At 46.2% G+C, this 13,151-nt stretch overlaps 1 protein-coding gene across 13 annotated transcripts in view; it reads left to right on the forward strand.

Moving 5' to 3' along the window:
• PRRC2A (proline rich coiled-coil 2A) overlaps positions 1 to 13,151 on the forward strand; it is a 1,857,131-nt gene that overhangs the window by 954,469 nt on the left and 889,511 nt on the right. For all 13 annotated transcript variants that reach the window (XM_078645954.1, XM_078645958.1, XM_078645955.1 and 10 more), the window contains exon 15: positions 12,397 to 12,595. In XM_078645954.1, coding sequence (XP_078502080.1) covers positions 12,397 to 12,595 — 199 coding nt within the window. The remainder of the gene's footprint in view (positions 1 to 12,396; positions 12,596 to 13,151) is intronic.

The following is a 13,151-nucleotide window of genomic DNA, read 5'->3' on the forward strand; positions in this document are numbered from 1 at the left end:
TTCACCACCCTTGCCAGGGTGCCACGTAGATATTAACAAGGGTAGGGTTCAGAGAGGAGCCATGGGGCACACCGCAGGTAAGGGGGAGGGCTCTGAGGAGAAACTCCCCATTCTGACTAATTGAGACCGTTCACTGAGAAACGAGGCAAGGAGATCCAATGCCCTGCCCCCGACCCCTATCTCCTCATGGCGTTCCACCAATCTGTGAGTGGACAGGGTATCGAAAGCGGCGGTGAGGTCGAGTAAAATCAGGAGGGTGGTGTGACCAGCATCCACCTGGACTCGGAATATTATCCAGCACCATTGTAAGTGCAGTCTCAGTACTGTGAGAGCTTCTAAAGCCATGTTGGGAGTCATCTAGAATGTGATGGTCCCTCAGGTAGGCGCTCAGATGCGAATTAAGATGGGATTCCAGGATTCTTGCTGTAAGAGGAAGAAGGGACATGGGACGGAAGTTTTTGAGACTGGAAGTATCTAGTGAGGGCTTTTTAAGTATGGGCCTAACCAGTGCAGCCTTCCAGATCAGCGGATAGAGTCCTGAAGATATAGCTAAATTCAGGACTGTCATGAAGTGGGTGATGAAAGCTGCTTTTGCTCTTTTCACGAGGGGACAGGGGTCCAGGGGGGGCCCTGATTTAATCCCTTCAATCAACAGATCAACGGCCTCAGTCGTAATGTAAGGAAAGGAGCAAAAACTCCCTAAGGATGTGCGGGTGAATCCGCTGTTTGGGAGAGTATCTGACATAGTACCCTGCATCAAGGAGGAATTTAGAGTCTCCAACTGGACTTAGATGTCATCTATCTTAGAGCGGAAAAAGGAGGATAAGCTGTCACAGAGAGACTGTTAGGGTTCGACCTTGTCCGAGATAGAGGGAGCAGCATGAGTATTGAAGATATTAGAGCTCCTTGGTAGAGGTAGTGCACCTAACAATGTTGGAGAAGTATTGTTCTTTTTCTAGTATGGCTACTTTGTAAGACTTCAAAGCTTGTTTATGGGACTCCCTGCCTGATGGTGCCAGGTCCTTCCACCAGAGTCTTTCCTTCCTTCTGTACTCCTACCTCATTTCACGTAACCGATCAGAGAACCAGGGTGCGGTACGCTTGGACCAGGCAGAATGGTGAAATGTTTTCGGGGCAAGGGTATCCACCATGGAGGAGATTCTCTCAGCGAGGTCAACCGCTGCAGTATCTGCATAACAAGACCAGCCGGCCGAGGAGCAAAAATGGCGCCACCTATTCACCCTCCACAACAAACTGTAAAAACCGCGGTGGAACGGGGTGTGAGGCCAAATCAAGCGTCCTAGCATCAAAACAGGTAAGTCTTAACCAACAAAGTTTTAAAAGAGAATAAAAGATTAAAAGCTAGCATGGAGCAAAACAGTGCAAAGAATAAGCAGGACTGAGGTACCTGCAGGCGTCCGTGGGCCAATAGTTGGCATAGTTCGGCGCAACATGGCGCTTTCTGTGCTAGAAGTGATATGCACAGTGCGCTGATGTCAGTTCTTTTCTTTCCGTGCTATTCAGCACAGATTCGGAGAAAGCTATCCTGTCAATCCCTTTTTGATTTTGCTTTTTCGACATTCTGTCTACTTTAAGATTTGGCTCATGGTGTAGGAGGGATGCCGGCTTGGAACTTTGTTTTTAAGCTGTGCGGTGTCAGTCACCGGGAGATGTTGTTGGAGACCGCAACTAGTCTACCTGTGGTGTCTTGAGCGCGATCACAACCCCCAGATCTGCGTCGATTGTTGTGCCATGCACCTTAAGGCCTTGCAGGAGTGATCCCTGCTTGCTGTTTTGAAAGTGCCATTTGTCTTGCATGGTATGCACCCACTTTTTGCTGAATTGCTGATGTACTTTGACTGAGTGTGCCCTAGGCTCCTGTCAACCAGGTGCCCGGGGCCTGTGTTCCTTCCCTAAAAGCTGTGTTGAAACTTAAACCCAATTGGCATCTCTGGCCACCTGTCAGCCTCATGTAAATGGTACCCTAGGTACCCAGGGCATGGTGACCAGAGAAGACCCCTAAGGGCTGCAGCACTTATTGTGTCACCCTTAGGGGCCCTGTACCCTGCCACCCACACACTGCCTTGTCATTACGAACTCCACAGCACCCTAATGGCTACACTGAAGACTGACAAGTTTGGTACCAAACTTCTCAGCACATTAAACCCGCACCAATGCCAGTGTGGGATTTAATGTAAAATGCACTACAGAGGGCATCTTAGAGATGCCCCCTGAAAACCTAACCTACAATCCACGTCTGGGCTGAGTGGTTGCAGAGGCTGCCACACAGCAGACATTTTGCTGGACCCCTTGGTGGAGAGTCTCCCGCTCTCCTGGGCCTGCAATAATGCACATCCTGGGCGAGGTGCTAGGTCTCCTACCCCAGGATGGGCAGGGGTAAGCTTCAGAGGCATGCCGGCTCTGTGAGCTTCACCAGACCATTTGCTGTACCCAGCAACTGGCCCCCACCAGTCCTGACCCCCTCTCTGGCGGGAAGACTGTCGGGAAAAACTACGTCAGGAAGGGGGGGGTGCCAGCCTGTGCCAACCCCACCCCTCGGGTGGGGGAGACGAGGTGAAGCACAACCCCGTGCTCCGGCCATCATGGAGATGGGGAGCCCTGCCCAATCCCAGTTAGGATCCTGCCCGCCTCCCACAGGAGAGGAGCATGCTAGGGGGTGTTCCCAACCCAGGACAGGGACCTATTGGACCTGCAACCTGAATTTTCTCCCATTGGATAACATTGCCAGATTTCTGTTGAAAAGTTTCTAAGTGTGAACTTTTAAAATGGCTTTTCATTCCTGAAAAATCACTGCAATACCTAAAACGTTTTTGCTAAACTGTTTTCAGCTTGGATCCCAGGACTGAATCTAGGAGCAAGTCCTGGAATTACCAAAGTAATCTACAAAGTAATCAACAGTGTTTATATAAGAAAATCCATTCAGCTCAGTGCTAAATTGTGTGTAGAATTGTGTTGCCTACTGTAACCTCTGTACCTATTGTGTTTACAAAGTTTATTGCCTTTCTGCTAAGTACTCATCTAAGACTGCTCATATTGAGAACAGTATATTTTTGATACCTGTTGGTTCTAGAAATAATACAACTATATCTTTGATATAAAAACAATTGACCTGGAGTTCAGTCCTTGAGTGTGTGAAACCTTTTGCTGACTGAGTGTGTACAACAAATGCTTTGCACTGTCCTCTGGTACTGCCTTACTGCTCGACCAAGCTACCACTTTAGAGAGTAAGGTCATACCTGGCTTTAACCTCTGTTATACCTCTGGTGTTTGTGGACTCTATACACACTGTACCTTATTCTGGTCCAGTATATATAGAGCCACTTTCTTACATTCTCTCCCACTCATTCCATTATTGGTTCGGAAACTCAACCAAGCGTCCCTGACACTAATCCTAGTTGCTCCCACATGGGCACGGCAAGCTTGGCTCAAAACCCTATTGGAACTCCCAGTAGTTCCTCATCATTAACTGTCTTAGACACCCAATCTTCTCAAACATAGCCATGGATACATAAGACATCCAGACCCCAGTCAACTCAATCTGGCGATCTGTCTCCTGAAGTCTTAGAGTTTGGCTATCTTAATCTGCCGCCAGACTGCATGAATATTATCAGAGGCTAGACGTCCTACCACAAGAGCCTGCTACGCCGCAAAGTGAAGTGATTTGTGATCTACTTTAATAACAACCACATCATCCCGCTTGATGCTTCTGTACAAAACATTGTTACATCTACAACATTTTAATTTCCTCTGGACTCTGTGCACACTATACCTCATTTTGGTGTAGTATATATAGAGCCAGCTTCCCACAGTATACACATCCGCAATAATAATCTGTAACTGTCGCTCCCGATCCACATCTGCCATGCATTGGCGTACCTGCTTCACCTTTTATGTTGGCCAGAATCATATCGGAGACAACAGGGAACATGCCACATAACTTGATCCCCAAAACAGGGCTGGACCAGCCCCGTGTTCACCCTGTACATTTTTTATAACGTTTGGCTAAAATCTCATAGAGGGGGTGCCAAAGCACTGCATATACACTGACGCAAATACCACCCCCCAGGTAGTGCAGTACGCTAAAGGCTGAATCAGACCGCTCATACTAATACGATCCAGTGTTTTTCAACAGGAGACCTATGTGGAAAAACAGCCTCAAGCTGCTCAAATTTCTGAGCGAGTCGAAATGGTAATTCATTGCGGTTCTGAGGACATTAGCTCATCTGAGTTAATCATGACGGGACTGATCCCAGCCCTCCTGCCTGACCTGGCGATGCGCGGGGCAGCTCCAGCCGGAGCTGCCTGAAATGCACCAGACATAAACTGTATGATTAGTCTATGAAGATGTACCAACTGTGTATATAAATGATGTATCTCTACGATATTAACATTTATATCATTTGGATGTGGTCCAAAACCAGCCAAAACAGGCCAAGTGGCCCCATCAATAGACAAGGGTCCCATTCGAACAAAAGATACGGTCTGAGGAAGGGCACCATTAAACCAAATAGTATGCTCCCAAGACATCAAGGGAACTTCAAGTAATGCATAAGGACAATATTCTGCCGGAGGAGCAGGGACTGTTTAAGCGTGAAACAAGTTATCATTAGCATCCACCGCGGGGAATGTAACCCAAGAATAAAATACCTCCTACCGGTATGTGGAATCTGCTTCCACCCCGAAAATGTTTGCCCCTGCATTGGCGACTCCGTGTTGAGGTAAGTAAGCCATAAGCTCTTCCGGCTGAATGCCGCAATAACGACTTGTTGTGCCATATTAAAGTGTAAAAACACAGAGAAAACGGTAGTGCAAAATAGGGTCAAATTACCTTGTAAACTTCAAGCTTGAAAGACCTATAGAACTAGGGGTACCCTACGAATATAGGAGGCTACGCCCCCCCCCCCCCCTCCACCACAGAGGTCTATGTAAATCGGCAACTGGTTATCGGGGACAAGTACAAGTGCTACTCAGGTTTCTTGTGAATAAGTACCAGACCAAACTTTGGTGGCACCATGTTGTCGGGGTTCTGCCCAAAAACAGAAATGTCGATTGAGACCTTGCTGCGTAGGGACTGAGTCATCCTACCACCATAGTCCCCAAGAGCCTAGGACCAACTATCTATAGTGTCTCACTTGCGCTCCTACTCACAGAGAAACAAGTGATTAGACACCCCAGAACACAACACTCCCAAATCACAACACTCCCAAGTCTCTCGGGAATCGGTTTTGCAGATCACACCCTTTATCTCGCACTCTTGTACTTGTCCACACTAAGATCTGACAGACACAAACCAGTTTAAAATATTTATTTTAACTAACGTGCTCTGACATGCAGTATACATGACTCAAGAAGCAGAAAAATGCATAATACAAATATGGTCAGCATAGCAGCTACTCCATAAATCTTGAAAGGAGACGTCATCATGAAAAAGACAGTATAGCTTAACCTCCCTCCCATTGCTCAGGAACTGTATTATTATATATTAGAAGATCTCTGAATTTTCTCTGCATACCTTAGCCTATAGATATGTCTACATCATAGGTGCTCTCTTGCTCTTGTCCCTGGAATGATCCGTCTCCAAGTGTGTGCCCCCTATGCATGTATCACAATAAGACCAAAGTATGATTTCCCAAACAGCTGCATTGGTCTGGTTTGTCTAGGTGCTAGGGCCTGACCAGAACAGAATAACAAGGGGCATTGTATTTCGACTTTGCTCACAATGTTCAGACGAAATCCCAGGAACTGGCAGAGAGAGAACACAGCTGTCGGATTCACATGTGAAAATTACTAACAAAGTCTTTGCAAACATAAAGCCATGCAGTAACATGAGCAAAGCTGCGTACTGATTGAAGCATACGCATGCTAACTTAGAAAGACAACAATCTGCCCATGTACTTTGTGACACCCTGACCACCTCACATCTGTCGGGGGAAGACAACAACACTTTCTTCCCATTTGGCAAGTAACAACAGACAAATAGGTATTAGACATTATCCAACATGGTTATTGCCTAGAACTAGCCAGCAATCCTCCTATTATTCCACCTCGCCATCACAACACAGCAGCTCCTCAGAAAAGATGTACAAGCTCTGCTAACAGAAGGAGCTATAGAACCAGTTCCATTACAACACCAACGATTAGGAGTCTAGTCACTTTACTTCCTAATCCCCAAAAAGAACAGGTCTCTAGGACCAAAATTATATCTCAGGACCTTAAACCTATACATACAGTCAGAAGACTTTCACATGGTTACCCTTCAACAAGTGCTTTCACTACTACAACAAGGCAACTTTATGTCGACACTAGACCTTAAGGACACACACTTTCATATTCCTGCCCACCCAGTGCATTGCAAATATCTCAAATTTGTGATAGCATGAAACCACTATCAATTCATAGAACTTACATTCGGAGTTACTGCTGCACCCAGAGTATTAACAAAATGTCTAACAGTGGTGGAAGCTCATCTAAGACAACAAATTAATGTCTTTCACTATCTGGACGATTGGCTAATCAATGCCAACACACAGCAATCCCGTTTACAACACACTCAAGCTACCATAAACCTTCTCTATCAATTGGCATTTACAGTCCGCGCCAAAGGTTCTGTCTTAAATCCTCACAACTGACATCTAACAATTCAAGTTTTATCGGACACCAAACACAGAAGTGTCCACATCTATTGCTTCTAGCAATTCAGCTAGCACTAAAAGATATTCAGCCTCATCTAGTAGGGAAAGTTGTCATAACCCAACGGTCAATATGACCGTTATGTGCTATATACAAAAAGCAGGGGGGATACACACACTACAGTTGTCACACCTCTCTCAGACCATTTGACGTTGAGCGATTATATCACGAAATGCATCTTCTAGCATAACACCTTCCAAAAATGCACAACCAGTTGGCTGACAACCTCAGCAGGATGCGGCACCAAGTACACGAATGAGCACTTCATCCCCAGGTTCTCCTTTGGTACTTCTAAAAACGGGGATTCCCACAGATAGACCTTTTTGCCACAGCAGAGAACTAAAAATTCCCAAACTTCGCCTCCAGATTCTCACTTCATCTATCCAAAGGCAATGCCCCATGGATGAGCTGGTCGGGGATATTTTCTTACGCTTTTCGCGTTTCCCTCTGCTTCCATTGCTGGATCGAAAACACAGTGATATCACTCACACTAATGCTAGTGGCACCCACATGGGCTTGCCAATCCTGGTTCACCACACTACTAGAACTGTCAGTAGTGCCACACTGCACCTCACTTCCATACTTCTCACACAGAGCCGTGGAGAAATCAGACATCCAAACACTAAGGAGCTCAACCGAGCAATCTGGCTCTTGAAGTCAGAGTTTCAATATTTAAGCCTACTGCCAGATTGTATGACCATCCTAAAAGAAGCATGAAAACACACTACTTGAGTGTTATGCAGCAAAGTGAAAAAGGTTTGTCATCTATTGTAAAAACACAATTGATCCGCTTGATGCATCTAACAAAATATTATTTATCTTTTGCATCTACAGAGAGTTGGCTTAGCTTAACCATATATTCGATTATCTTGCAGTTGTAGCTGCATATCTACAAATTGACATTTGTCCCTATTCAAAGTTCCAGTAATTAAAGCTTTAATGGCGGGCCTTAGAAGAGTAATACCACCCAGGGTACCACCTGCACCTATCTGGAGCCTCAACATTGTTCTCACTAGGTTTAGGGGTCCGCTCTTTGAACCATTGTTCTCACTAGGTTCATGGGTCCACTCTTTGAACCATTACACAATTGTCCTTTACAATTTTTCTCATGGAAGATTACCTTTCAAATTGCTGTCACTTCATTAAGGCTTGTTGGTGATTTACAGGCATTACCCTTAGAAGAACCCTTTATTCAACTTCATAAAGATAGTGGTTCTTCGTTCAAACCCTAAATTCCTTCCAAAAGTAGTTTCTGCTTTTCATATTGACCAATCAGTTGAGTTACCTGTGTTTTACCTCAACCTGATTCAGTAGCAGAAAGAGCTCTACATACCCCTGATGTATAAAGAGCATTGTTTTATTATATTGATAGGACAAAAGATTTTTGCAGAACAAAACCACTTTTTATTGCATTCGCTCCACCTCATAAAGGAAAATCCTATCCCAAAATCTTGTATTTCTAGGTAGATTATCAAATGTATTCACACTTGCTATGCTAAAGCTAAAATGACTTAAACTATACCTCCTAGAACCCACACTACTCTCAGAGAAGGAGCATCTATAGGCTTTATAGGGAACGTTCTATAGCTGACATATGTAAGGCAGCTACATGGTTACACCATACACATTTACCAAACACTATTGTGTGGATTACTTAGCACATCAACACGCTAATGTAGGATAAGCAGTGCTATAAACACTTGAGAAGGTGGCTCTATATATACTGGACAATGAGGCAGTACAGTGTGTATAGAGTCCACAAACCCCAAAGGTTTAACAGAGGTTAAAGTCAGAACTGACCTTACTCTCCAAAGTGGGAGCTTGGTCGAGCAGTAAGACAGTACCAGAGGACAGTGTAAAGCATTTGTTGTACACATTCAGTCAGCAAAAGGTTTCACACACTCAAGAACTGAACTCCAGGCCAATTGTTATTATATCCTTAGATATAGTTGTTTTATTTTTAGAACCAACAGTTATAAAAATATACTTTTCGAGATACGAGTACTCTCAGGTAAATACTTTGCAGAGGAGCAATAAATTTGTACACACAATAGTCACAGGTTAGCTAATAGCAATACAGTTCTGAAACACACACTAGCATTGAGCTCAATGAGTTTTCATAGGAAAGTACAGTTGATTACTTTATGGATTGCTTTGGTAGTTCCAGGACTAGATCTTGGATTCAGTCCTGGGGTCTGAGCTGAAACCAGATTAGCAAAAACGTTTTAGGTACTGTGATGATTTTTCCTGAACATAAAGTGGTTTTAAAAGTTCACACTTAGAAACCTTTCGAGGTGATTCTCACAAGTTATTCAATGGGAGGAAATTCAGGTTACAGGTAAAGTACGATCGCGTTACTTTTGTAACCCAGCACTAGTCTCCTAGGGCCAGCACTGGGGGCTTAACTCAAAACAGGTAGGTAATTGCGTTTCAGTATGTCGTACGATTTTTAAAGAATATTTGCAGTTTTCAAAAGTAGACACAGAAGAAATTTCATAGAAAAGCAGACAATGGGTTCCTATGGAGAAAATACAGGTTACTAGTAACCCCGCTAAGGATTACTTTTGCGGTTCATTACTGGGCTGAAAGGTACAGTACTGGCTTTTCTCCTGATCACAGGTGAGTATTTTCGAATTCGGACTTTGGCTGATTTTATAGGAATATTTTCAGTTTTCAAAACTTCACACTTAGAATATTTTCGAGTCAAAAACTGGTCAATGTTATCCAATGGCAGGTAAGTGAATTACCGGTTTCCAGGTGAGTACTTGGTTGGTGAAGTTAGGGATCTGGGCATAGACTCAGGGGTCCCCCAGGGTCAGGTGAGTACAGTTAGTTCAGTCCCAGAGGAGGCCAGGTGCAGAGGTAGGTAGGCCCAATGTTATCCAATGAGTTAAAGGGGGCCTTTGGTTGGTGGCTGCTGGCTGCTGGCTAGCAAGCCACGCAGCTCTGGGAGCTGGGCTCCTGGTCACTTGCTCTGGGCAAGGAGGGAAGTAGGATAGGGCAAAGAGGTCACAGCCAGCGGCACTCGGGCGGCTGGTGCAGGGTGCTTTTGAGCCGTCGGGCGCTCAATGTTATCCAATGAGGATCTTAAAAAAGGAACAAAGGCTGCAGGCTCTTGGACGGTGACTCTCCAGGGGCGACCAGCACTTTGAGAGGTAAGTTGGGATGTTGGAGTACAGGTAGGTACCCCAAAGGGAGGCACAGGGGGCTGTAGGGCGCCGGGTGCAGGGGTGTCTTTGGGTGTCGGAAAAGCTTATCCTCGGCTGGTCGCGGTTGGGTGGCCCCTGGTTCTGAGTCTGCAGGCGTCGGCTGGTTCGTCGAGGAGGGTCTTTGGACACTGGACTTCTAGTCCCAGTCGCCGGGGGGACGTACTCGTGGTCTTGGATTGGGTTGGCCCGGCCCGGGCTCGGCTAGTGCATAGTGGGCTGGTCCGGAGCTTCCTGGTGGGCACCAGGTGGGTTGTTGCAGCAGAGCCTCAGCTGATGGGAGTCCCAATCGTCGAGAGGGTCAAGGCAGGCAGGTCCTCTGGGTGTCCCAAGGTTGCTGTCTGCGGAGGTCGCCGGGTTTAGGCAGGAGCAGGTTCCAGGATCAACAGGCCGGTAGGGCAGGGGCCAAGTCAGTTGTTGTTGTCCTGTTGTTAGCAGCTGCACGGCGAGTCTTCTTCTTCTTGATCTTCGTTCTTCTTTTTGATATCTGGATCTAAGGAAGGAAGGTTCCGGGAGCCCCTAAATACTGAATTTATGGGTGTTACAGGTAGGGCAAGGGCAGGGGCCAATGGGTTCCTATCCTGGGGTGAGTACACCCTCTAGCCTGCTCCTCTTCTGTGGGAGGGGGGCAGGAGCCTAGCTGGGATTGGGCAGGACTCCCCATCTACAAGATGGCTGGGGTCCAGGGTTGTGCTTCACCTCGCCTCCTCCACCTGAGGAGTGGAGTTGGCACAGGTTGGCACCCCCCCCCCCTTCCTGACGTAGTTTTCCCACCAGTCTTCCCGTCAGGGTGGGGTAGGCCTGGTGGGGGCTGGTTGCTGGGTACAGCAAATGGTCTGGAGAAGCTCTCAGAGGCGGTATGCCTTTGAAGCTTCCCACTGTCCATCCTGGGGGAGGGACATATCACCTCGCCCAGGATCTGCTTTGTTATAGGCCCAGGAGAGCGGGGGGCTCTCCACCCAGGGGTCCAGCAACATGTCTGCTGTGTGGCAGCCTCTGCAGCCACTCAGCCCAGATGTGGATTGTAGGTTCGGGTTTTGGAGGGCATCTCTAAGATGGCCCCTCGTGCAGTTTACATTAAATCCCACACTGGCATCAGTGCGGGTTTAATGTGCTGAGAAGTTTGGTACCAAACTTGTCAGTCTTCAGTGTAGTCATTATGATGCTGTGGAGTTCGTAATGACGACCTCCCACCACCATATACTCTTAAATGGTATCACTGCACTTACAGTGGCCAGGAATAGCCCTGGGTTCTGTAGGGGCACAGGGCTCATGCCCCAGTGCCCTCACCTCTGGCATAGGGCACCCAGCTAGAGGGGTGACTGAAGTATGCCAGGGCAGTGGGTCCTGTGGGCATGGCACACAGGGATGTGAGCCATGTCGACTCTTGCTTTAGTTCTGTACTTAGGCACTCAGCCTGCCAAGGCAGTGTGTGAGTGCCAGGGTACAGGGTCCTTGAGGGTGGCACAATAAGTGCTGCAGCCCTCAGAGGTCTTCTCTGGTCACCATGCCCTGGGTACCTAGGGTACCATTTACTAGGGGCTGACAGGTGGCCTGAGATGCCAATTGGGTGTTTTGTTTTAGCATAACCTTTCTTTTGTAGGGAAGGAACACATCCCTGGGTACCTGGTTTGGCAGGGACCCAGGGCACACTCAGTCAAAGTACAAAAGCAGTTCAGAAAAAAAAGTGGGGGCATACCAAGGCAGAAAGATGGCACTTTCTCGCAACACTTTTTCAAACAACTGCAGCACCCACCGCTTTGGGAGAATCCTGCCATACAGTCTACGCAAAGTGTGTGTATCTGCAGCTCACATGCCTCGAACGGATTGTTACTTACCCTGAAAGCATCTGTTCTTGGCATGTATAGCTGTAGATTCACATGGGCCTTCCCTCTTCCCCGGACACCTGTGGTTGTTGCAGTTTTTATTATTGACATTACATTCACATGGACATCACTGTACTACACTCACTCCATTCTCACCCTCTTGCGGGAAAACCATCTCCAATGGAGTCGATGCCCATGCGCACTCTCCGCGAAAGGAGGAGGCACCTTACATCGTGACTGGGAAAGACTTCTTCGAAGAAGAAAAACTTGCAAATATCCGGACCCAACCCTAGATGGCAGGAGTTTTCAAAGCATGTGAATCTACAGCTCTACATGCCAAGAACAGATGCTTACAGGGTAAGTAACATAATCCTTATGGTAAATTTGAGCAGTGAATAAAACATGAAAGTAATTGTGTATACTACCTTAGAATTCTTACACCATGAGGAATGATCCTTTTTGGCTTATGTATGTGTTATAGAACTAGGTTTACAGGTAACTTATTTTTTCCTCTTGTTTTAGTCTAACTATCTCCACTTCTGACATGCCCCCACTCAAATGCATCTAAGAACATTCTGTATAGCCCCCTTTTTCGACTATGAAGTAATGAAATTGAAGAAAGATGCAAATAAACTATTTTTCATTTCCTCCAGGTATAATGCCGCGTGAAAGATCAGATAGTGGCGGGTCTGGGTCTGAGCAGTTTGACCGTCATCCTACAGTGATGAGGGAGAGGGGCACGCCACCCATTGATTCTAAAGTAACATGGGGTGGTGACGTGTTTGCTCCAGAAGCCAGGCCTCTAATGTCCCCTCTGCGCCAGCAGCAGGATGATGAGGATAAAAGCATGAGGTAAGTTGTTTAATCTTGATTTGTAGCTTTTCAGGTAAAACATGTACCGGGTTCAATGCATTGCACTTAGAGGCTTGGGAGATGATGCAAGTTGGAAGTTGTTTGCAATTTTAATGTTTAATGATCCTGAAGCGGTCTGCCTGCTTGCACCTTTAATGAAGCAGCAGCATCTTCCCGTGATAAACATTTCAGTGCAGCTGTCTAGCTAGTATTGAGCCTCTTGTCTGCATTTGTTAACCTAGTGTAGGTTATATCTGAAAGAGCTGAACACGTCATGTTAAGTTACACTGAATAGCGTTTTATAATCTGATTTAAGGGTGCCTCAATTATAAGTAGCGAGGAATGGCCTTTATATCAAACAAAAGGAAGCACAAAACATTACTTACCTGTATTTCAAATTTAGCAGGAAGTGATGTTTTACAGGTTACATCATCATCTGATAAACGTATTATTCTGGAGGATACATCTACCTGCGTATTCCTAAACTGTTGAATGTCCCAATGTGCAGGCATTCCACTGAACCTATTCCTGACCGCTCTCCCACGTTGACATCACA

The sequence above is a fragment of the Lissotriton helveticus genome, chromosome 5_1, assembly GCF_964261635.1.
Source record: "Lissotriton helveticus chromosome 5_1, aLisHel1.1, whole genome shotgun sequence".
In the NCBI taxonomy this organism is placed as follows: domain Eukaryota; kingdom Metazoa; phylum Chordata; class Amphibia; order Caudata; family Salamandridae; genus Lissotriton; species Lissotriton helveticus.